At 38.2% G+C, this 23,861-nt stretch overlaps 1 protein-coding gene across 14 annotated transcripts in view; it reads right to left on the reverse strand.

Annotated features, from left to right (window-relative positions):
• ADAM23 (ADAM metallopeptidase domain 23) overlaps positions 1-23,861 on the reverse strand; it is an 85,249-nt gene that overhangs the window by 58,301 nt on the left and 3,087 nt on the right. For all 14 annotated transcript variants that reach the window (XM_041124287.1, XM_030017851.2, XM_030017841.2 and 11 more), the window contains exon 3: positions 14,751-14,827. In XM_041124287.1, coding sequence (XP_040980221.1) covers positions 14,751-14,827 — 77 coding nt within the window. The remainder of the gene's footprint in view (positions 1-14,750; positions 14,828-23,861) is intronic.

Genomic DNA, 23,861 nt, shown 5'->3' on the forward strand with positions numbered 1-23,861 from the left:
TTCATGTGATGTAAGAACTGCTAAAAATTTCCTTAGTCCACCCTTTGCAGGATCTTTCCAGAGTTCAGTGCTCTTTTCTTGGATTTTGGTTGAACTTCTGTTATACCCCAGCTGTTTCCTTCATCTGCCAACTGCTTCCATTTTTTAGCTTCTCATTACTTCCAACTGCAAAGGGATATCTGATTCAGGTAGTATATACTGTGTCCTACATGATAGGATATCTAACATGACATGCTTATGATGGAATACTCCATATATATATGTTACAATTATAAAGCAAGGATGCAGCAGACAGCAGCTTTTCCAGCAGACCCTACACTTTTCTCATTGCTGACTTCCCAACGCTACTGTCCTGTGGGATCTGCTAGATACAAGGCACATCAATTAAATTCTCCATACTGAACAAATTCTCTCCAAAGAAAATTGAGGCCTGCTATTCATTATATACTTCCCAAATGCCGTGCTGTAAACAAAATGCACCTTTAATTTGTGAACCACCCTTTTGCCAAATGTAACACAGTATCTACCACCTAGAAGTTGGAGTAGAAAATCTATTATAAGGCTATTGTCTTTCACAAACCCGTTCTCATCCTACCCTGTAACAGGGTATTTAACACTAGTTTCCGATCACTATTATGTTCTTAAGCCTGTCACACATAACCACCAAAATACTGCAAGGGCATTTTTCTCTTAACATTTCGCACAGGGCAGCAGGAATTTTGAACTTTCCATTGAAAAAAATCAGTCAGCTTCTCTTTAAACTGTATGCCTCTACCTTGGTAGGTACCTGATTTTTGCCAGGTACCTTATATCACTTATTCTTATTTCAAGTATCTGTCTGCACTAACAAACATCCTAAAGAACACCTTACTTCCAATCATCCAGAAATCCCTCAATGTATACTGCTAATCTGAGACAACCATAATCTTATTCAGAGGAAGAGGGGGCAACGGGAGGGGAACAGTACGTTTGCAGGCGTTTTCCAACATGGCTCTGCTAGTACACACAAGTTGCTTCTATAATAAAGCTAATCTCAGTCCTGTTCTCTATATTCATAACAAAATCATAGAATCATTTAGGTTGGAAAAGACCTGCAAGATCATCGAGTCTAACCATTAACCATGCCCACTAAACCATGTCCTGAAGTACCCTGTCCACTTGCTTTTTGAATATCTCCAGGGATGGTGACTCAACCACTTCCCTGGGCAGCCCATTCCAATGTTTGACAACCCTCTCAGTAAAAAAATTTTTCCTAATATCTAACCTAAATCTCCCTTGCCTCAACTTGAGGCCATTTCCTCTCATCCTATCTCCAGCCACCTGACAGAAGAGACCAACACCCACCTCACTACAACCCCCTTTCAAGTAGTTGTAGAGAGTGATAAGGTCTCCCCTCAGCCTCCTCTTTTCTAGACTGAACAGCCCCAGTTCCCTCAGCCGCTCCTCATAAGACTCGTGCTCCAGGCCCCTCACCAACTTGGTTGCCCTCCTCTGAACACACTCCAGCAACTCAATGCCTTTCCTGTAGTGAGGGGCCCAAAACTGAACACAGTACTCGAGGTGCGGCCTCACCAGTGCCGAGTACAGGGGGACAACCACCTCCCTGTTCCTGCTGGCCACACTATTTCTGATACAGGCTAGGATGCCATTGGCCTTCTTGGCCACCTGGGCACACTGCTGGCTCATATTCAGCCGGCTGTCAACCAGCACACCCAGGTCTTTCTCTGCCGGGCAGCTTTCCAGCCGCTCTTCCCCAAGCCCATACCGCTGCACGGGGTCGCCGTGACCGAAGCGCAGGACCTGGCACTTGGCCTTGTTGAACTTCATACGATTGGCCTCAGCCCATCGATCCAGCCTGTCCAGATCTCTTTGTAGAGCCTCCCTACCCTCAAGCAGATCGACCCTGCCTCCCATCTTGGTGTCGTCTGCAAACTTGCTGAGGGTGCCCTCAATCCCCTCATCCAAATCATCAATAAAGATATTAAACAGAACAGGGCCCAACACCGAGCCCTGAGGAACACCACTTGTGACCCGCCGCCAACCGGATTTCACCCCATTCACCACAACCCTCTGAGCTCGGCCATCCAGCCAGTTTTTTACCCAGTGAAGAGTGCACTTATCCAGGCCACGAGACGCCAGCTTCTCAAGGAGTATGCCATGAGAGACAGTGTCAAAGGCCTTGCTGAAGTCAAGGAAAATAACATCCACAGCCTCTCCCTCATCCACTAGGCGGTCACATGGTCATAAAAGGAGATCAGGTTGGTCAAGCAGGACCTGCCTTTCATAAACCCATGCTGACTGGGCCCGATCCCCTTCTTATCCTGGACTTGCCATGTGAGTGCTCTCAAGACAAACCGTTCCATAATCTTCCCCGGTAGCGAGGTCAGGCTGACAGGCCTGTAGTTCCCCAGATCCTCCCTGCGACCCTTCTTATAAATGGGAGTCACATTGGCAAGCCTCCAGTCCCCTGGGACCTCCCCTGTTGACCAGGAATGCTGATAGATGATAAAGAGTGGCTTGGCAAGGACCTCTACCAGTTCCCTCAGTACTCTTGGATGGATCCCATCAGGTCGCATGGATTTCTGAGTGTCCAGATGGCATAGTAGGTCCCTAACTAATTCCTCCTGGATTAAGGGGTTATGTTATGCTCTTCATCCTTACCTTCCAGCTCAAGGGGTGGAGTACCCTGAGAATGACTGGACTCACTATTAAAGACTGAGGCAAAGAAGGCATTAAGTACCTCGGCCTTTTCCTCATCACTGGTTGCTACGTTCCCTTCTGTATCCATTAAAGGAAAGATATTCTTCTTGGGATTCTTTTTACTGTTAACATATTTGTAAAAACATTTTTTGTTGTCCCTTACGATAGTGGCCAGATTTAGTTCTAGCTGAGCTTTTGCCTTTCTAATTTTCTCTCTGTATGATCTATCAAGATCCCTGAACTCCTCCCAAGTTGCCCGCCCTTTCCTCCAGAGATGATAAACTCTCCTTTTTTTCTTGAGTCCTAGCAAAAGCTCCCCATTCAGCCAGGCCGGTCATTTTCCTCGGCAGTTCGACTTGCGGCACAAGGGAATAGCCTGGTCCTGAGCTATTAAGATTTCCTTCTTAAAGAATGTCCATCCCTCCTGGACCCCTTTGCCCTTCAGGACTGTCTCCCAAGGGACTCTCTCAACCAGTGCCTTGAAGAGGCCAAAGTTAGCCCTCCGGAAGTCCATAGTGGTGGTTTTGCTGACCACCTTCTTTGCCTCACCAAGAATTGAAAATTCTATCATTTCATGGTCGCTAAGCCCAAGACGGCCTCCGACCATCACACCTCCCACCAATCCTTCCCTGTTCGTAAACAACAGATCTAGCAAGGCTCCTCCCCTGGTTGGCTCACCCACCAGCTGTGTCAAGAAGTTATCTTCCACACACTCCAGGAACCTCCTAGATTGTTTACTCACTGCTGTGTTGTATTTCCAGCAGATGTACAAACACATTTGTAACTGTGCTTATAAATGGTTAGTATTGAAATGTGATATTGCAGAAAGTAGTCTAGGACTGAAAAAGCCAGAAAAAAATGTTCCACTATTGCCGCAAAGAAAAAGACAGAATTTGGGTAAGGGAGTTTGTTCTATATTTTGCTAAAGCTCCAGGAATAACAACAGCTGTAAAAATAAGCATAAAACTGCTACTGCAAATTCTCTCTAGCAAAAATTTTATATGTTATTAACGCTGACAAATCTGACAAAAGACAGAAGAAATTATTTAAGGACAAGGGAAAAAAAAAGCCAAACAAACCAAAAACCACTTAACCAAAATAACTTTCAAACATTTTTTCCAACATGAAAGACAGATACACAGAGGAGCACTGTAATTTCACCAGTAAGTGTGATGGGATCCTTTACGCAAGTGGCATTAAAAAGAAAGGCCTGGAATACACCGATTAAGAGGTCATGTAGAAGTACGAGTACCTGAGGAATGAGATACAGAACTCAGGCATAAAGTAGGGAGTCTCCATGTCACAAAATAATTCTTCTTCCTTCATTATCATTTACAAAATGCCTAAATTTACCTCTGAAAGGCAGCCCTGAATTTTAGAAAATACATTTGTGCCTCATCTGCACTGGACTGTGTTTTGTCACCTTTCAGTTGATCCATTTACATTTTGATTGAGCAGAAATGCACCCAGTACAGCAAATTTGTTTTTCAATATTATGACCACCAGAAACAGTGCAAGCTTTAATTGAAACAATTGTGTAAGTCATTATCACATCAGACAAAAGCATATTTAGGCTAGTGACACATTAGTATGATGCTTTACAATGCACACATCAAATTGCAACATGCTGAACGAACTCATGAAAAAAAAAAATTTTAGTCTGCTGTGTCCTTTTCTATAGTTCCTCCCACCCTGCCTTGTTTGTCTTGGGTAATTGTTTTTATCAAGCTGTCCTGCACCAGCTCTTCTGAGTTACATTGAGAGATGTAAAATAAGCAGCAAAGGGATATGCCATTCCTGGTAATTGCTGCCTTTGAAGACACAGACCAGCTGTTAAAGCAAGTAGCAGATGCTTTCTGAAGAACCCGCATCCACTTCCCCAGCACATATTTCACTGCTGCTGTTTCCATTAGCAGGAGAGCTGCAGTGTGAAAAGTAGCTTACCTCAGCTGGCATCTAACCTGATGAAAAGAATTTATTTTGGTAGGTAAAGGCTATGAAATAACTAAAAGAGATCTCATACACAAGTAACCAAGTTAGCTTCCAAGAACTAGTATGCAGCCTGTGGAAAATCAGACTACGGCTGAATTATCTTTCCTGCATGCTTCTTAAATTATCTTTATACTAACCTACTAGCAAGGAATACTTTTTTAAGTATTCTGAAATGATTCAAGCTCAGTACCAGTGTCTGAGCAACCTAGTTTAGTTGAATGACTTAACACCCATCAGATGTTTTGTCCATTTGACAGATATAGTTTAGTAGCACATAAAGATGTGAAAAACAAATCGAGACCTTGCTACAGCATTTTGTTAGATCATCAAGACACTGTCATCTAATGAAATGGCCACCTATAACCTTGTTTCTATTACCAGTTTTGATTATACCCACAAGTTTTGTTGAATTGACTGTTCTTATGGGAATTCATTATTAAATTTCTAGTATGTATTTACAGTAGTCTTTACTTGGCTGTTGTCTTTGAAGCTGCTCTGACAAGAGTGTCTCCAAGGAATAAAGATACTGCAAATATTCATTGTTGTTTTTTAAAACACAGCAAAGTTTCACTACTTTTTCTGATATTACTTTGAAGGAGCTTAAAAATCAAAACATGATACTGTGGATCAAGCATCTGTGTTTACAAGCAATTAAAAGAAACAACTGATGATGCAGGTGTATAGGTTAACTTTTCCATAACTATGGAACCAAAGAAAGCCCCTGCTTACTTCTGCTATTAATACCATAATGATCCTATAACAGTAAACAGTACACTTACTTAAAAATCACTTCTTGCACAGTCTTGCTCTTGTTGTTTGTTTTCATTTGGTTTGTCTTTCAGGTAGAGAAAAGGACGACTCGACAACAAATTTATTACAATGAAATTACCTAGGTGATATTTTAGGTATTTTTTAAGAGGTCCTCAAAAAAGAGCTCCAAAAAAGACTGACAGGAAAGCATGTTCTGAAGTCATATAGAATGGTGCAGAAAATGCTCCAGATTCTTTTCTGGATCAGCCTGCCTCCCTCAGTGCAAGAAGCCCTGAGTCAGGTCAAGGGAATTCAGACAACAATGTCCTGAAGCCCTCCATCTGAGAATGGAACAAGCTATATTTTAACAGCTACTTCAGCAAGCATTTTGAAAGTAGGAGCTTGAAAAGTTCTTCAGAACATTAAGAACAGTATGTCGCTCAGTTTCTGCCATATTTTCCTTTACCATAGCCCTGAAGAAACCACTTTAAGAAGGGCTACGTAAAAGGATATGAAGAAATGAACAGCTAGACAATATTACAGAAGATATGTATGAGTACTGTGTCATGGAAAATACCTCAATGTAATTTGCTATGACAGAACTTCACTAGAAGAGAAACTGACAAAGTAAAGATTTCCCTTAAACAACTGTTCAAGTTCATTCAATAATGCATTTTCTTGTCACCTGCTTGGAAAACAGGTAGTTTTGAATTATTAGTAAGAATTTTATTAACCTGTAGTGTAAGGCTGAGGGCTGCCATCTGTCTGCCAGAATGATCTCATTCAATGGTAACCATATTTGCCAAAGCTTCCTTCATTTAAAGCAAGCTTCTTTATTTACAAAAGAAACTTGGGTTTCTTCTCCTCTTAAAGAATTCACTGAATGCTCCACATGTTCTGGTACTTTGTGTCTAATGATGACAGTCCAATTTAAACTAACTCTTACTATGAAGGAAAAATCCAACCAAATGTGGATGTGGTGGGTTTTTATTATTTTATTTCTAATACTAAAACTAGTGAAGTAAGTTTATTTGTACTTATAGAGAGCTGACTTGACCACCTTCAGATTAGATTAACAACTCTAGCAGAATCAGAGATACATTTTGGTACTCAAGCAAACTAGAAGTTTATTCTGGTTCCCTTAATCCACACTTCCATGTTGAACTATATTGCGCAACTTTAGCTCTGTCATTGAATCAAGTTAAACTCAGTTATATAGGCTCTTAGGAGGTAGTTTGATGAACTTAATTAATCATGTCAAGCATACATAGGCTTTATACTAGCTCCAAATGCAAAGATTTCAGCCTGACTATAACAGAATCTGAGATCCCAGTAATTCACTTCAGCATAAAGATGTCACTATTGACAAGACCGGACCGTCTCAGAAACAGACTGAAAAATCTACTAAATTAGAAAAATAACAGTTCTTCAGCACTGCCACATTGCAGTGGTTACATGTGAGCAAGGAGTAAGAATATAACCTAAGAAAGGATGCATCAAGTCAGACAACTGCTTAGTAGTTGTTTGACAGCAGATACACACGTAGCAATTTTTCGGGGAGTTTTCTCAGCACCCAGTGATCTGTGACAGCAGGATTTCATAAACCAGAGTTAGTATAATTGTTTTCAATGGCCCTCAGTAGATTTCTCTTCTGTTCTTCCAATCCCTTAACTCTTGTAAATAGTTTAATATGCACAGTATCCTGTGACAAGAAGATCTGCGTTTTAATTTTTTTTTGAGAAGCACCTCTTCTCAAACCTCCTCTTGTATTTGATACCTGTAGCTGTTACACAGGGGGAGGCAATAAACATCCTCATCCTGCCACACAGAATTTCATAGCATTGTCATATTGCCCCAAATGTGTATTTGCCTTGCCCTGAGCTTGCTGACCCTAACAAACCACCAAACCAATGGCTGCGGTCACATCTCAGCTGACAGACATTCAAAACCCTGTTCAGAAGGGTGTGAGATCCACACTTAATTAAATCCAGGATCAGGAGTGCACAGGATAAAGTCTTTTCACTCCACCAGTCTGACAAGAGGGCTAACATTCACAACATCAATGTCTGCATTTTAAAATACAAACAGCACGTCCTCTCAGGTTTTGGCGTTTGGGTTTTTTTGGGGTTGGGGTTTTGGGGGGGTGTGGGGGTGGAGGGTTTTTTTTGTTTGTTCTTTTGTTTTGGTTTTGTTTTTTACAATTTCTTTAAGATGCCTCTTCACAGAGGCTCCCAGATGCCATGCAAGAACATACATCACAAGAGCTCATACATCAGCATGAAAAAAAAAAAAAAAAAAAAGGTGGAATTTCAAACAAATTAGCCTATGCTGAGTTTTTTGTAGTCTTGTTGAAATAAGTTCTGTGGTCAATGATTTTACTGATAGCCATTCTATGGAGCACAACTCTACTCATACATTGCACAGCAGGCATAGGGATATTACTTAATTACTACAGGGGAATCCAAAACTTGAGTTCTTGAAAGTCAGGGACTGCAACACTAATTTCTATGGCTGCAGTTATAAGTGCTCCCCTATAAAACATATTAGAAACAGACAGACATACACACTTTTTATTTTATAAAGATTTGCTAAAGAGAAGCAGATGATATGAAGAAAAATTAGATCAAAAAAGAAAAAAATATTAAAAGGACTGATCTAGAAAGTTCTAGGAGGAATGAAAGAAGTAGCTGACAAGGAACTAGAAATACTGCTGAGAAATATGTGAGACATTGAGCTAAGAGTGCAAGCCCTTGGTCAATGGCAGGACTGGTGCTGCCTCCTACTGTATTCCTGGAAGAGTGCATGAGTAAAACACTAAACAGTGCACATTAGTGAACATAAAAATGCAAATGCATACATAATATTATAAGATACACATTTCTATCATAACCTTAGTGACAGGATGGAAAAAAATACCTGAAGAGAATTGTACTAAACACTTAAACTTACAGAAACAAAATACTAACTGAAGACAGAATTACTGAAATACTGCTTTTAATTAATGCTTCTAATTTATGGCTGAACATAGTAATTGAGAAGGAAGCTTCTTCACACCATCAGGTTTTTATAATTTTTAAAATGACAAAAGAAGGCTTTTTTCACACATTAATATGTCCTGAAAAAATATATAGAGATTTTAGTATCTGTCTCTAAGTCTTTTTGCATGCAAAATGCCCACTGAGGCAATGATAACTTTTAACAGGTTGCCTCCAGTTCTGGGTGTGGCAAATGAGGCATTACAGCCCTGTTACCTACAGCTGAGACGCTCAAGACTGCACTTACTCACAGGAGTACACACTCATTGTTGTAAAAATCCTAACACTGAGTTCTTTGCATCTCACCTGTAATAAATTTTAAAAAGCTGACTAGAGTTAAACTTGCCATAGTAATATTATCACATTTAATTTACACAGCTTGTGTATCTCATAGGATCCCTTTAGTACCCTAAATATTTAAGCTTTTATTTAAGAAAATGTTATAAATATTTGAAGTTTTCTTTCTGGAAAACTGGGACTAGTTTTCCCATTTCCATTGAAAAAGAATTTTGAAAAAAAACAAGAATCAAATATATTCTCAAATAATCCAGTTACTGCCCCACTGTTTTTTAAATTATGCTGTCGTGGTTCAACCCCAGCCAGCAACTAAGCACCACGCAGCCGCTCACTCACTCCCCCCCCACCCAGTGGGATGGGGGAGAAAATCGGGAAAAAGAAGCAAAACCCACGGGTTGAGATAAGAACAGTTTAATAGAACAGAAAAGAAGAAACTAATAATGATAATGATAACACTAATAAAATGACAACAGCAATAATGAAAGGATTGGAATGTACAAATGATGCGCAGTGCAATTGCTCACCACCCACCGACCGACACCCAGCTAGTCCCCGAGCGGCGATTCCCCGTCCCCACTTCCCAGTCCCTATACTAGATGGGACGTCATATGGTATGGAATACCCTGTTGGCCAGTTTGGGTCAGGTGCCCTGGCTGTGTCCTGTGCTAACTTCTTGTGCCCCTCCAGCTTTCTCACTGGCTGGGCATGAGAAGCTGAAAAATCCTTGACATTAGTCTAAACACTACTAGCAGCAACTGAAAACATCAGTGTTATCAACATTCTTCTCATACTGAACTCAAAACATAGCACCGTACCAGCTACTAGGAAGACAGTTAACTCTATCCCAGCTGAAACCAGGACATATGCTAACAATGTAATCTCTGCTGGGACTATTCTCAAGTTAAATTCAGCCCTACAGAAACATACACAAAGACTACACAACAATTACAAGCTTTAAACTGATGGATAAAATTGGCTGTAATATGTTGGCTGTAATGCTGCACTTCAAAGACTGACTGCTCACAATAGTCATCATATTTTAAGGTCTCAAATATTTAAGTCATGTTACAGTCAAACATGGTACGGGCTTTTTCTCAGTTCATGCCAAATATGCCAGATTTTTTTCATATGACCTCTTAATTGAAAAGAAAATCCATTTTCCTGGAAAAGTAGAATTCTACAGGGAAAAGAAAGAAAAGCTGAAAAATACAGGCTGGTTTTGGTGATTTTTTTTCCCCCCTCTTCCTCCAGAATCCTAAATTTTGAGGGAAGTTTTCAGTAGGAAGGGACAGAAGTTTTTTGTCTTTGGTTTTTACCTTCTGCTTCTGTCCAGCTCAGGTACCTAATTCCCCATTCATTGTATGGGCCTCAGACACCACAGTCCCAGTGGGAGAAGGCTCTAGCATGGTCCCAGCCGCCAGTGCTGGAGGAGAGTCCTTATTTAGAGACTGGTGCTAGACCATTGGCTGAAAACTGCCAGACAATATAGCCAACTTCCCTCATCACTCAAAAAAATAGCAAGTAGACATTTTTAATTCACAGCTTTTGGTAGTATTGCTCTCTGATGTGTTTTAGTACTACACCAAAACATAAAGACTGGTAGCTTTAAACAGGACATAAGAGTTACCTGCAGAAATACTTGTCCTTCAACAGAAGAACAGCAGCTTAAAAGCCTTTTACATATTGGTGGAAAACAGATCATTAAAAAGTAATTTGTTAGCACCTCACAGACATTTGTGTATTATATACATTTATGTATATAATTTATATTATACATGTATGTATAGATACATTGTGTATATAACACATAAATGAAAAAAGAAAGAAATTGTTCAGATATCCTAGGATCACTGATTACTCAAATACATTGTTACAACCATGAATTGACAGTATTGAGGACAAAAATATGAATTTACTGAAATTAATGAACACTTTTAAAGGCTTTTTATATAAATTGGGTTTTAAGACAATGGTACACTTGTTGCATAGGAAATTTATCGAGTTTGGGCAATCATAGCTGAATTATAAAAAGTATAACTTTTCAAATGGGATTAATCATTACCCCACTAGTACCCTATAATCTTTCATTTTTTTATTAAGAGCACTAACTAAAAACATTATTTAATCCATTACAGATTAGAAAAAGTATTATTTTTTGCATCTAATTACTTCCATAATCCACATATCTGCACTTATTATGCATTGTCATAAATTACATCACACTGACAGCCTGAAATTGGTCAAACATTTAAGTGTAACGAGGGGCAAAATGTCTGAAACTTCAGAGTAGCCCACCTTGTTAGAGTTCAAAACTAATCTTTTTTCTTGAGTCTTCTTGTCAGAAAAAGCTGCCAACAATGACCTTTAGAATAACAAATTATATTTCATCTATTTTAACACCTGTAGGCCTTGTGCAACCGAAAAGCTGATTACCCATTCAAACTCCACACAAATCTTACATTTGAATTGTCTCTGCACGTTGGATTCAAGAGGTTTGATGGGCTTATATTCCCTTCAAGCTGTTTGTGCTGTTGCACTATAGCGAGATAGAAAACATCAAGTAACAATTTATATTAACGTGCTCCAGAAACTTTCAGATTGCCATGTGTTCTTTTTACAAAATCTTGACAGTTATTAATGCAAGTGAATATCCAATTTTCTTCACCTCCTGGTTATAATACTTGCTGTGAAAAAAGGAGCAGCTGGAACATAGAAGGTAGGCAACCGCACAGATTCCAACAAAGGTAAAGAAAACTTAAAACCAAAACCTGTTTTGTAGGCAACAACAATCCTCTGATTTTAGCTTTATATACTCAAAGAACTTTCCTGAAAAAGGGACAAAACCAAAATACACACACAGAGCAGTAGATATTAACTCACGTAACTGACACAAATATATATTCAACAGATTCAAGGGTATTCCAGATTTTGAATAACATATTCCACATGTGACTGGATTATTTTGGCCAATAGCACATAACAGATCAAGTCTGTGGCCCTGTTGTTGTTCTGCCTTTCCTTCTGACCAGACATTAGTAATACCAGTATGCCAACTAAAATTCATTGTAATCCAACATAGTAGCAAAAGGCAGCATTTTGCTGAACACATAAATGTAACTGAATGGGTCTTTTTCAAATCATTATCTACGGGTATTTACAAGTTAAGATGTTACAAGTTTTATGACTTACGGTTTTAGAGTCTTATGTCAGGTCAAGAAGTAGGGCAGGTTTTTGAAGTCATTATTTTCTAGAGCAGAACCATATCAAGAGTTAAACATTTATGAGTCAAAAGCCACATAGGAAGCTAGGAGAAAACCTGATGTATAAAGAGGCAAATGGTAGGGGTACCAATAAGGCACCTGAACACCCTGCACCTTACACATAGCCAGTAAGAAAATTCTCGATACCCCAAGAGCAGAACTTCTTTGCACAAGGTGCACAGCAAGTGATCTTCCTCTCTCTTTTTGAAGTGAAAGACATTGCATTTCTTGATTGCTGATAAAGGAACTACAGTTGGAAAAAATATGTACATTTACTTTCTTTACGGACCCTTTGCTGTTATAAATAAGCAAGGACAAACAGCAGGGCTGGACAATGGTTAACACTGCAAGGGTCTGGGGAATGTAAGGCTATCTGGTTTGTGATGGTATTTGGTTAACAGCCATTCAGCATAAGAGACTAGGACAGGAAAAGCAACCAACACCCCGACTCACAAACCCTAATGAACAGAAGATAAGAGTTCTGGTCTTTGTAATTATCTCTGTTGGGTCACTGACTGACAGGCCATGGAAAGAGCCACTCAGGCGTGGCCTTGAAGAGATTCAACCAGAACTTTAGAACAGATAAGAAGTGGTAAACAATGTCATCATGGGTGTCCTGGGAAAGAAAAAACTTATTACAGGATGTCTGCAGGGGCTTGTGGAAATGTGCAAACATTTTTGTGGGATGTCCAGGGGAAGCGCCAGAGGTAGGGAAGGTGAATCAGGAGAACAAGTGTGGGAAAATGGAGAAGACGTGGCATAAAAAGGAGTCATTAGTGTAAGCTGCAAGTCAGTATTTGTTTGGCCCAGCCCCGCACCTGATCACTACAGTCTGGCCTCTGTTTTTATTGAGTCCTACTCATATCTTCTGTGTGACTTTGCTCTCTATTCTGCATAGGTGTGATGTGCAAGCAAACTTCAGAGTCAGTCAACAACTATGAGAAGACCTGTATCTAGAAAGACCTAAGGTCTAAGCTGGTGACAAAGTAAGAGACCTCAGGCCTAGACATGAATGTTTGATCAACTTAAAGCCTGTGTTAACATTTGAGTCTGAATGTGGGCATGCTTGTGAATCGGGAGAGGGCTGGTGTGCGCGTTTCACTAGCAAGCTTCCAGTTCCCATCAGCTGGAGAAGAACTTTATCAGGTTGTTTGTATTCTTGTTCACCTGAGTGCTGTTCATGTTTATACATGGTGCCAGTAAAAGCAATGTTTTTTCTCTGTGATGATCTGTGTGACCAGACATACCCTATGTTTAGTGCCATCTTGGGAATCTGCTCAGTCTCGCTACTGGCTGGACATGCAAACAGGAACAGGGGCAAGCAGACCAAGAGGAGAAATTCCCTGTAGCTTAGAGGCCACTAGATATAGGTTCCCTTCACAAATGTCATGATTACCCCACTGGAAATTACTTTGCATGGGTCCAGCTCCAACTCTCCTAAAACACTGTAGTCTTGCACTATGCTATAGTTCTTCCAGAAGCTAGAGAACACCCAGTTATCTTCAAGCTTGCTTTCTCCTTCCATTCTGTGTGCCATTCCCTGCCTTCATATTAACTCATCTTTTCCCAGCCACTCAAGACTTTGTGTCACATTTTAAAGGCTGCAAGAGCAGCCTAACTTCAAAATCATGCCTGGATGAAAGAAAATGTTCCCAGTTCACCTTTAGAGCAAAACATCTGATAACTAGTAGCCAAGCACCAAAATATGTAAATATAACAGTTCAGCAAATTTTATAAAGCCATATCTTGCTGCTTTGAAAAGCTATTATATTTAATAAGCTTGCATTTTTCTCCCTAACAAAACTTTCATTACATGACAGTTAAGACCAAAGTAAGACCTCATATGGACCTCAAGACCAGAGGAACACGTTTTGGTTTTTTTTAAAACAGTATCCAATTGTTTCTGTAAATTTGTTTCTCCTTTAAGTGTGCTGAAAGGCTCAAGGGCAGCAGAAGGGGCAAATAAATACACTTTTAAGCAACACTGTAGATAATCTTACCGGTCCAGTATTTAGTACTGATTTTATACTTCTACCTTATTCTTAAACTTTCTCAGTGTAAACTTTCAGTGGCAAAAAAACTTCACTACAATTTTTAGAAAAACACAGTTCCATACCTTCAGCTGGGAATATAAACAGATGTGATACAAACAACTAAACTGCCATTGACCCATATTACAAGTCAGATCTTCTAGACCTGACAATTACATAAAATTGTTTATCTTACTGGTACACAGACTCTAGCCACACCTTTCAGTACAGCCAAACTGTTAGGATTCCCACCTCATTAGGAACTTCATGATTATAGCGACAACAGCAAGTTTTCCAGATCGTTAAAGATGAGCCATTCATACAAGTATTTACAATATTCCTACACATCAACTTGAGCAACTAAAACAACATCTGCATGACAGTTCATCAATAAGTAAAAAAATGCACAAGAAAATCCACACCTTTCAAGCGCTACTGGTACTGGAATCCCTCTATCATCATTTATTTTATGATGAATTATAAAATTTTAAAGGTATGTGTGTTATGGGCATCAGCAAGGATAACAGTTACCTTGCTTAAAAAAGGCTAGATGTTATTTTGTATTAATAAACTTGGATAACAGCATATTTTTCAACAGATCTTGGGATTTCACATGCCCTGACCTTGTACCATAAGTTAAAGACAATAAGAGCAGGAAAGAAAGAAACCTCAAATTGTGCACTTACTTATTCAGTGTGAGGTCAAGGATGAATTTGGAGCCAAAGGCCTCAATCTGGAAACTTGCCTGGGCCAGATGTACAGCCTGTAAACATGAACACACAGCAGTACTACACAGTTTTGCAGAACATTTAAAGTTGTCAGAAGAATCACTGAGCTTTATATGCAACAAATATGTGACAAACACCTGTGAAAAACAAAGTTATGGTAAACAAGCTTATTTTCATGAATCTCACAGGCATATGAAAAGCTTTGCCCTTGCACCAAATTCTGATTCAAAAGGATATGCCTTTTTAGAGGGTAAAGGAAGAGAGAGAAGCATATGGTACCTGAAAAGCATGCTTTCAAATACACACTCATTCCTCACAAAAACAAGAAGAAAAAAAAGGAAAAAAGAAGATTCACATAAATGTTATATAGTCATCTGATTATGGCAAAATATAGATAAAAGCATAAGTAATGTAGTATACTGTTCTTTTAATTATGTTACTGCATTCATTCACTTTAAAAGGCCTGAAATAATTAAAGCATTTGTAATACACACCTTCAAATAATAAAGTCATAGCAAGCCTTATATTACATGTTATGAAAGATTCCTTCAAAGTAATCCTTTCACAACTACAGACTTTTTACTTGGCATTGTAGCCAAAACAGCATACAGAAGACTGATGCTGCTCAACATACAACAACAATAAAACAACATGAGCTTGTCTCACATAGGGAGTTAACTTTAACTTTCAGGATATTCAATTTTTTTCAGTTATATAAATTGTATTCTTTATTCTTTTCTATACTGTTGTAACTGAAGCCAAAGGCATTTAAAACATGTTCATCTGTTTTCCAGAAAAATAAGGAGAAAAGATGATCCAAGAATTTCTTTTTTGAAGACACTGTTCCAGCAGGGTGGAAAATATTAGATCTGAATTTCATAGAACCTCTTCCCCAATAATGGTCTAATCAAATCATGCTTACTTATACACTAATTTGATACAACATTAATAATTACATGAAGTTGGAATATTATGACTAAGCCCTTTAATCAAAAGACAAAAATACTTTTTTTTATTAAACACCACAATGAATCTTCAGGTATGTCACAAAAACTATATAGTTCTAGCTAGTTTACGACATAATTTAACATGAAAGTTAGCCTTTACAGCCCACAAGGCCTACAATTTTGTTCTCCTTTGGAAATTTTTCCACAAAGGATAAATTCTTTATGTTCCTCTTCCATTCTTGCACTACACAGAGCAGCACTGATTTTCATCTTATTTCTCAGCAAAGTTACCCATCATCTTTCATAAACCCCTTCAATATAATTTTAAAAAAAATTTCCAAAAGTTGCTATAGTGACTAAAATCAGCTGTGATGTTTCCTGTGTTAGTTAATCATTCTTTGCCCCCAGAATTATTGTCTCTCTTTCAACAGGGTCACAGAGCTTTGTTGTCAAGCTTCTTTATAAAAAGTGTGTAGTTACAAAATATTTTAAAGATCTTTAGTATCATTAAACAATCTCTTACCTAAATCCTGGGGGTTTTTTCCTATTAAAAAATACACTAACTTTAAACAAGAATTTTAAAAATAATATTCCTAGGTGATATCTAAAATAATATGGAAGCAAGCCAGTATCAAGCTTTCTCTCTGTGACATTTTTTGGTAAATTAATATTAACAGTTGTCTCACCAGTTCACCAATTCACTCATAACACTGGCCTGGCAAACTCAGTTTACAGCTGCTCTGAATCACCAGAGAGAAACAGTTTGAGTATAAAGACAAACAGATGACTCAATGGAGAGAATCTCCATCAAGAAAAAAAATCTGAGAGAATCTGCAAGGCTGAAAGCCAGCATATATATTAAAAAAAAAAAAAAAAAAAAAAAAAGCACAGAATCTCAGTGTAAATGCATGCCTAGTAGGAGAGGCTTTTCAGCCCCTGCTCCACTTTTTTTGCACAGTGAAACCAAGAAACAAGTGTCACAAGGTGCTTGAAAAGCACCTGTTTGACAAAAACCTCATGTTTTCAACATGCACATGTATTAATTTAATTTTTTAAAAAAGCATAAAAATTTGTTGCAGGAAAAGAGTTGCAATCAGTTTTATCCCATAAAGATTCCACTTAAGAGTTACAGGAGCTACTGCTTTGAGTCTCCTCCACATGTAACATTTACCTAAAATTATGTGTCTTCATATACATGCCACAAACAAGACGATTATTAACTATCTGGAAAGTTTAAAAGAGCATGTACTATGTACTTGGAAGTTTCAAAATATCTCCTGCTCAAAGATAAACATGGTAATTTTGAGTATACTGCATTTTTACATACAAACCATGAAGATTGAGTCTTTCCTTTAAGATAAGACTATCATTTACCAATCTATGACATAACATTCCTGACATACTTAACATGGCAAAGAGCGGCTAGTCAATCAGAATTTACTCAGTGTAGTATATAATTAATGATGTTTACAAGTTGTTTTAGAAACAATTCTAACTACCAGTGATCCCAAACACTGTACTTAGCCAAGTTGAGAAAAAAAGTAACATCAAAAGGGACCACATACTTTTTCCATGGTTAGTTTAGAAATAAAAATACACTCTTTCTTTTCAGTTTGATACAAGTGCAGCATTTCTTCCACTTCTCCTAACAGACTACACATTACTTAAAATGTGTATTCTTTGAAACACGATTTAGAACAAGAGCAGCATCAAAGCTAATCACCTGCAAGAGAGATACCCAAGTATTTTGTTTCCCACTTCAATTTTTTTTTTTGTCCCTACTATTCTTCTGACTGCCAATTCCAAACCAACTAAATAAGCCAAACTCTTGAATCTTTCTCCTTTCAAGAAGATTCAAGCTACTTAACTGATCAAGAAAATGCTTAAGTGTGGAGGATGACATACCACCTCGAATAATAAAACACACTTTAAAAGCAATCACGGTATACTGAAACACGCCAAAATCCTGAAAGTTCAGCACAAGACATCACAGATACTAAAAAGATACATGTATTAAAAAAACCCTGGATAACCTCAAGATCAGGAATTCCCATCAAGGGCTATTAAATCCAGAAGACAAGTTCTGGTTCCCAGAAGATCCTGAGCCACAATTTGCTGGAGTCTGGGACCAGTCTAGGAAGTAGCACCCCATGACTGTTATGCTCCTATATTCCACCCTAGGCATCTGCTACTGATTGCTCTCAGGGACAGCTAGATGGACATCTACTCTGATCTGCTATAGCCTTTCTTTTGACCAATCAAGCCCATTCAATGATACACACATATCATCCTTTAAGTTTCTAAGCCATCAACCATGTATTCTTTATCCTTCTGCAATTTAAAATTATTTAAATTAACTTTTCTACAATATCATAAGAAAAAGTTTGTCTTGTAGGATTAGATATAATATCATTGCTATTTCTGAAAACAATTGCTTCTGTATATAAAAAGACCACTTGCTATCTATTGCTGTGCCTCACTTAACAGATGCAGCCTGTACACATAAGCAAGTGCTGCAAAGCAGCTGACACTAATTTGCTACCCTGCAGTAGGGCATGTTCTCCACCAAACTCAGCTCAAACCACTGGTTACTGGATTTTAAATCCCCGGAGTTTAGCAAAAACACCATTTTGAATTCAGGTGAACGTGATACATCACACTGCAGCAGAATACAGGTTTTGTTAAGCCAGTTTAATAACAGATAACCACCCATGAAAGCCATAAGCTAGAAATCAGGTGAAGGTAATGAGACTGAAGTATTTAATCCTGAAAGGAGTCACCAGGTGTTTTAGCTGTTACAATCGTCATGTATCACCATGATGGGAGGAAGTATTTCAGAAGAGTATCTGTGGAATTCTTATGTCACAGTATTCTCTTATCTGCTACTGTGTAATACAATGCCTGAAGTATAATCTGAAATAGTGTTCTTCTGATTGGCATAGAAATATAAATTCAAATAAGAACATAATGTAGATTAGTATACATTTTGAAGAACATATATGGGCTAGATATCTTACCATGTCTTTTCATGGGAAAAATATTAAACATCACCTTCTTGTACCACTTGCTACATGCCTATGTTTACATCTGCATGAGTATTCTTTACTTACATAAACAGGAGACCAAGTTCCTTTGTACATGTTTGTTTATTATCTAAAAACCTCTGCAGAGAGGTTCCCACTTTGACAGCTATAAGCTACCCCAACAGCAAAGCTGCAAAATTACATAAAGTTTTTCTGCAGCAGACTTACTGATGATATATAGAGGAGTGGGTTGAAGGAAGATCTGAGTCTAAAATTTTTCCTGTCCCCAAACCCAAATTTTAGGGGGGGGGGGGGGGGGGGGGGGAGAAAAAAAATCTTTTTTCACTGTTCTGGAAGCTCAGATTACTAGCATAGTCACTGTAATAAGAGATTCTTCATACTAGGGACATTCTAAGAGTGCTGCAGCTGCTTGTGCAAAACAGTAGCTCTCAGGGTTTTTTCCAAGCTAAAAATCCATATACATAAAGAATTCCAGTTTCTTTCAAATCAGTTATTAGCTTACTGTAAGTTTCAAGATAAAAACGGACTAGAGGGCTGTAACTGGAATCTCAGTTCTACTGATCCATGTCACAACTTGAACTCTTTCGTTGTTTTAATTATTGCACTTCAGCATCATTGGTCCGTAATTCACTTTTTCCACACTTTCAGGAATTTTACAACCATCATCACCAAAAGTAAAGTACTATATTGGTTTTACTTTCGTCACAGTAAAACTATGCCAAGTGCAATAATGTGTTATCCCTTCAAAAATACTAAGTTCTGTCACAAGTCTTTAAACAAAAGTAACAGCACTATTTAACTTACTGATAGTACCTATGGGTCTTTTGCTATATTCATACAGATATGATCTCCAAACAAGCTCACTGCTTTTAGAAATCTATTTTTGCATATAGTTCTGCTGACTTAAAATAATGGCCAAATGCTGCCTCTCTCATTACAGTAGCTGAGCAAGGAGTTTCATCACTCCCATTTCGGAATTAGAAATCTAAGTCAGATTTAGATGGATTTTACACCATTAAAACATTTTTTGATCTAGACCTTCATTCTATTAATAGTACAAGTTTTGTCACAAATCAATGTGACTTACTATACAGTAGTTCCTCACTCTTTTTTTAGCTTGTTTGCATATCCTCAGACTTTATACAGAAGCCATCCTTCTTTAGTGTTCGGAAAACATCTACTATATGGCACATATGCCAAGATAACCTTCCACAATTCAATGGAAATAAAGCAATTCATACCAAAACAGCATACATAAGTGTCACAGCAGCATGTAAAAACTCATGCTTAAAACATACGGGATTTCAGAGAAGTTCCTGTTGATGATTTGTTTCTGGTCTTTAACAATTAACAATAGAGAGGCTACTTTGATGCAATTGAACCTCAAGCCTTGAAGGCTGTTCTTTGGAAGAATGGCTGTCAGCAGGTGAACAAAGGCTCAGGCCTACACTGAAAGCAATCCTAGTGTTGCTCTTTTAACCCCAGAGACCAGAACCCGCCATGCTCTCCCAACATGACAATACTTAGATACCCGTCTGTAGTGACACTGGCCTCTAAAATCATATCCCTCTCAGGGTTTTGTTCATAAGATTCTACAAAGTAGTGCATCCATATCTTGGACCACTTTCCTGCAGTACCCAGCTTTCCACAAATGCTAGAAAACCTATAAACTTCTTTTTTTTTTTTTTTATTTCAGAACAAGGCCTAACAAGTGCAAGTGTTGCATTACCTAACACTTAGGAACTGAAACCTTTTGTAGGTAATTGCTTGAAGCTCATGAGAGGACCCAGAAATATATTTAAAATAAAAAAGGGGGGGGGGGGGTTTACAAAGTTTTAGAAGTATCATGACCCACATTTCAGCTAGGAAACCAAGATGTAGATCTACTCGATGAGAAGCTGGCATAAGGCAGATGGCCTTCTACTCCCAGAAACCAAAGACAGGAAGACCAGTCTGAACCCTCCTTTAAGTAACTACTAAAGACACAGAGTCCAGATAAGCCTTTTGCATTAATATAAATTCAATATAGAATAGAAAAAAAAAAGTACACAAAATCATCCATTTGCAAGTAGTATAAATTGAAGCTGCTCCACAGAAAATTCTGAAAAAAAATGCAAAGCCATCTGAAATACTACAAAGATTCTCCAATACTCTTAAACTCATACACATAAGACACATGAATTTCATTCATTATTTTGATCTGTTTTCATTACACAGGGATTAAAAGTGAAGACCTGGCCTAAGACAGGCAAGGGAAGGGAAGACAGTAATTAATGCACAGGATTTTAATCTGGATTTTAGTAAGAATTCACATGATGTCACCTCTTGAGACATTATTAACCATGATCTTTCATCTTTTACAAAACAGGCCTGCTTTTTTCTTCAATACCACCCCCTTTGCAATGGCTGTGATACAGTTGTTTTCTTTTCATCTTAAAGATGCTTTCCCTCTCCACTTTCATACACTACATACCAAAGTTGCATAGAGGACAGAGAGCACTGTATCTCAACCTTTAAAGCAGGGCAACATTGCAGAAAACATAACATTCAGCCTGGCAGGAATATTTTCTTTATATGACAAACAGCTGAGCTGAACAGAAGCACCTGGAGTTTTCACCCCAAGAAAAATAGCTCAAAACTAATTTTTTTTTTTTTTTTTGGGGGGGGGGGGACGGGACAGGGACTGTCTTCAGTTAAAACTACTATCACACTTTTTTTTTTTTGGTCAGTCATTAAGGTCTGCAAAACAGGTTTCTTAACACCTGCCTCCTCCCCAAAATTACACTAACAGCTTAGAATTATGCATGAAGACATTGCTTCTTTACAACTTCTGAGAATTTATGATTCAGTGATCTAAAAACAGTTAGCAACCATCCAGCAGATACAGTCCTCCTTCATATGCACCTAGTTCAAGCTATTTTCAACTCAAAGTTTGGTAAGGTTCCCTGAGCTATGTTTCTCTGGCAATCCTATTATCTTGGGATCACATCCTGCGTTGGGAGATTTTTCCCTCTGCTGGCCACCATAAAGACTTGCTCCTAGACTTTTGTGACAAGTTGTGTCCCATGCAGTCTTCCCGCTAGGTCCTAACAATCTTGTATATGCAGTCTGCGAAAATGAATCAAAGCAGTCATCTGCTTCAATAAAGATATTACCAGTTCATTCAAAATGCTACCTCCATTTGCAGAAGTTTAGAAAGACAGAGCCGCAGAACACAGATGACTCAGACCTCTTCAGCACGTTTAAGGATTCTTGTGAGCTTCTTCAGTGTGTTTTTATAAACAGTTGCTCATTTCTGAGCATTTCACACTAAAAATAACTTCAGAAGAACTCAAAACCAGCTAGCCTTAACTTGACTATGAGGAAACAGGTATACAGATTTTAGAGTCTTCAAGCACCAAGTATTTAAAATATGGTTTTAGAACACAAAGAGAAAATAGATTATACACTAGAACTCTGTCCACCTTGGAGATAGACCACTTAGTCAAAACTATGGTGAACATTCCTTTTATTCAACAGTGAGAAAAAACTTCTTCGAAGAATAAGAAGGAATGAGAGAGGTTCTACTAACAGTTTAGATCACATACACCATCTCGTTATGATGGCATTTCACCAAATTCAAGAGGGGATAAAGAGGATCAGTGCTAAGAAAGCAATTTATTATTTAAATTTTTGATTCTCTGGTACACTGTTTTCTCCTTCGACCCTTCATTTCTACATATATTTCATGAAAAAGTTTGCAGACCCTTACTTTTAAGAAGAGACTTTAAAAAAATATTTTAAATCATTTTACATAATCATATTTCTCTAGCTTTACCTCTTTATTCCCATGTGCACACAATTTCTTCTACTCTTCCCCTCTCCTTATAGTGACTCAGCATTTCTGAGGTATTCAGGCCTAATCCCACAAACTATCCATATGGCTTGTATTCTTCTGGCCACGATAATGAAGTTCCACAGAACTACTGAAATAGTAGTCTACTGAATAATATCCATAGTTAGGGAGTATATCCACATCGTATGCCTATAAATGGTGTATTAAGGCTGACAAGAAAATACAGGTTAAAGGATGTATGGTTCCAAGAACAGTAAAGAAAAAAAAAAAAAAAAAAAAAGGTATTTTTCTTCCTCAACTGTCCACTTTGTATGTATATAAGGTCATCATACTTGTCCTTACTTTTTCATGAGCTAAAAATCAATCCTAAATATAGATTTCTTTCTTCACCCAACTATAAAGGTATTTTGGTTATTTCTTTTTATTACCAATATGGGAGACAGCAAAATCTTGCAAGTAGGACTTATTACAATACAGCATTTATTTTTATTCTGATAAAAGGATAAAAGCAGTACTAAGAAATGCCCCACCCAAAAAAAACCCCAAAACAAACCAAAACCAAAACCAAAATCCCTCGTGTATCTTTCACAATCCAACTGCATTCTGTTTTCTTTATGGGTTGTTTTCCTTTTACATCCTTGGCAGACTTCCCCCCTCTTCCCCCCAAGTTATTGCTCTACGGAGACAATTATAGTGAATGTTAAACAGAACAAAACAACCAAAATATTTGTTATTATGTTATTGGTAAAATAGATGGAAGGGCAAAGAAATGACTTCATGCAAGGAAAAACACAAGATGCAAGCTGCGGGGAGAAAGGCCTCTATGGTGCTCTGGAAGCAAGACATGCAAAAATCAATCCAGACAAGGAACATAACCAACCCTTTCCTTCAATTAAATGGATCAAAGCAGTAGAAGTTTCATGCCAGAAGAATGAAGTCAACATAACGTTACTCCCCATGAAGCCGCAAGCTTAAAGAACCCTTCTGTGGCAAAAAATGCAGCATTAGCATTCCCTACATTTAAAAGGGACACAGTGAGTAGAAAGGAGATCCACTTTACACAATACTCAGCAGCAAGCATACCCAAGGAAATCAATACCAATTCTGTCAGCACTGATTTCTGCAGAGCTTTACCCCAACGGGTAGATTATAAGCTAGGGCATAGGAAGGATAGGCAACAGTGGCAATGTTCTCATGGGCAATGCTGGGTAAGTAAAGAGATTGGCGGACGTTCTCCTCTGTG

Source organism: Aquila chrysaetos, chromosome 6 (assembly GCF_900496995.4).
Source record: "Aquila chrysaetos chrysaetos chromosome 6, bAquChr1.4, whole genome shotgun sequence".
In the NCBI taxonomy this organism is placed as follows: Eukaryota; Metazoa; Chordata; class Aves; order Accipitriformes; family Accipitridae; genus Aquila; species Aquila chrysaetos.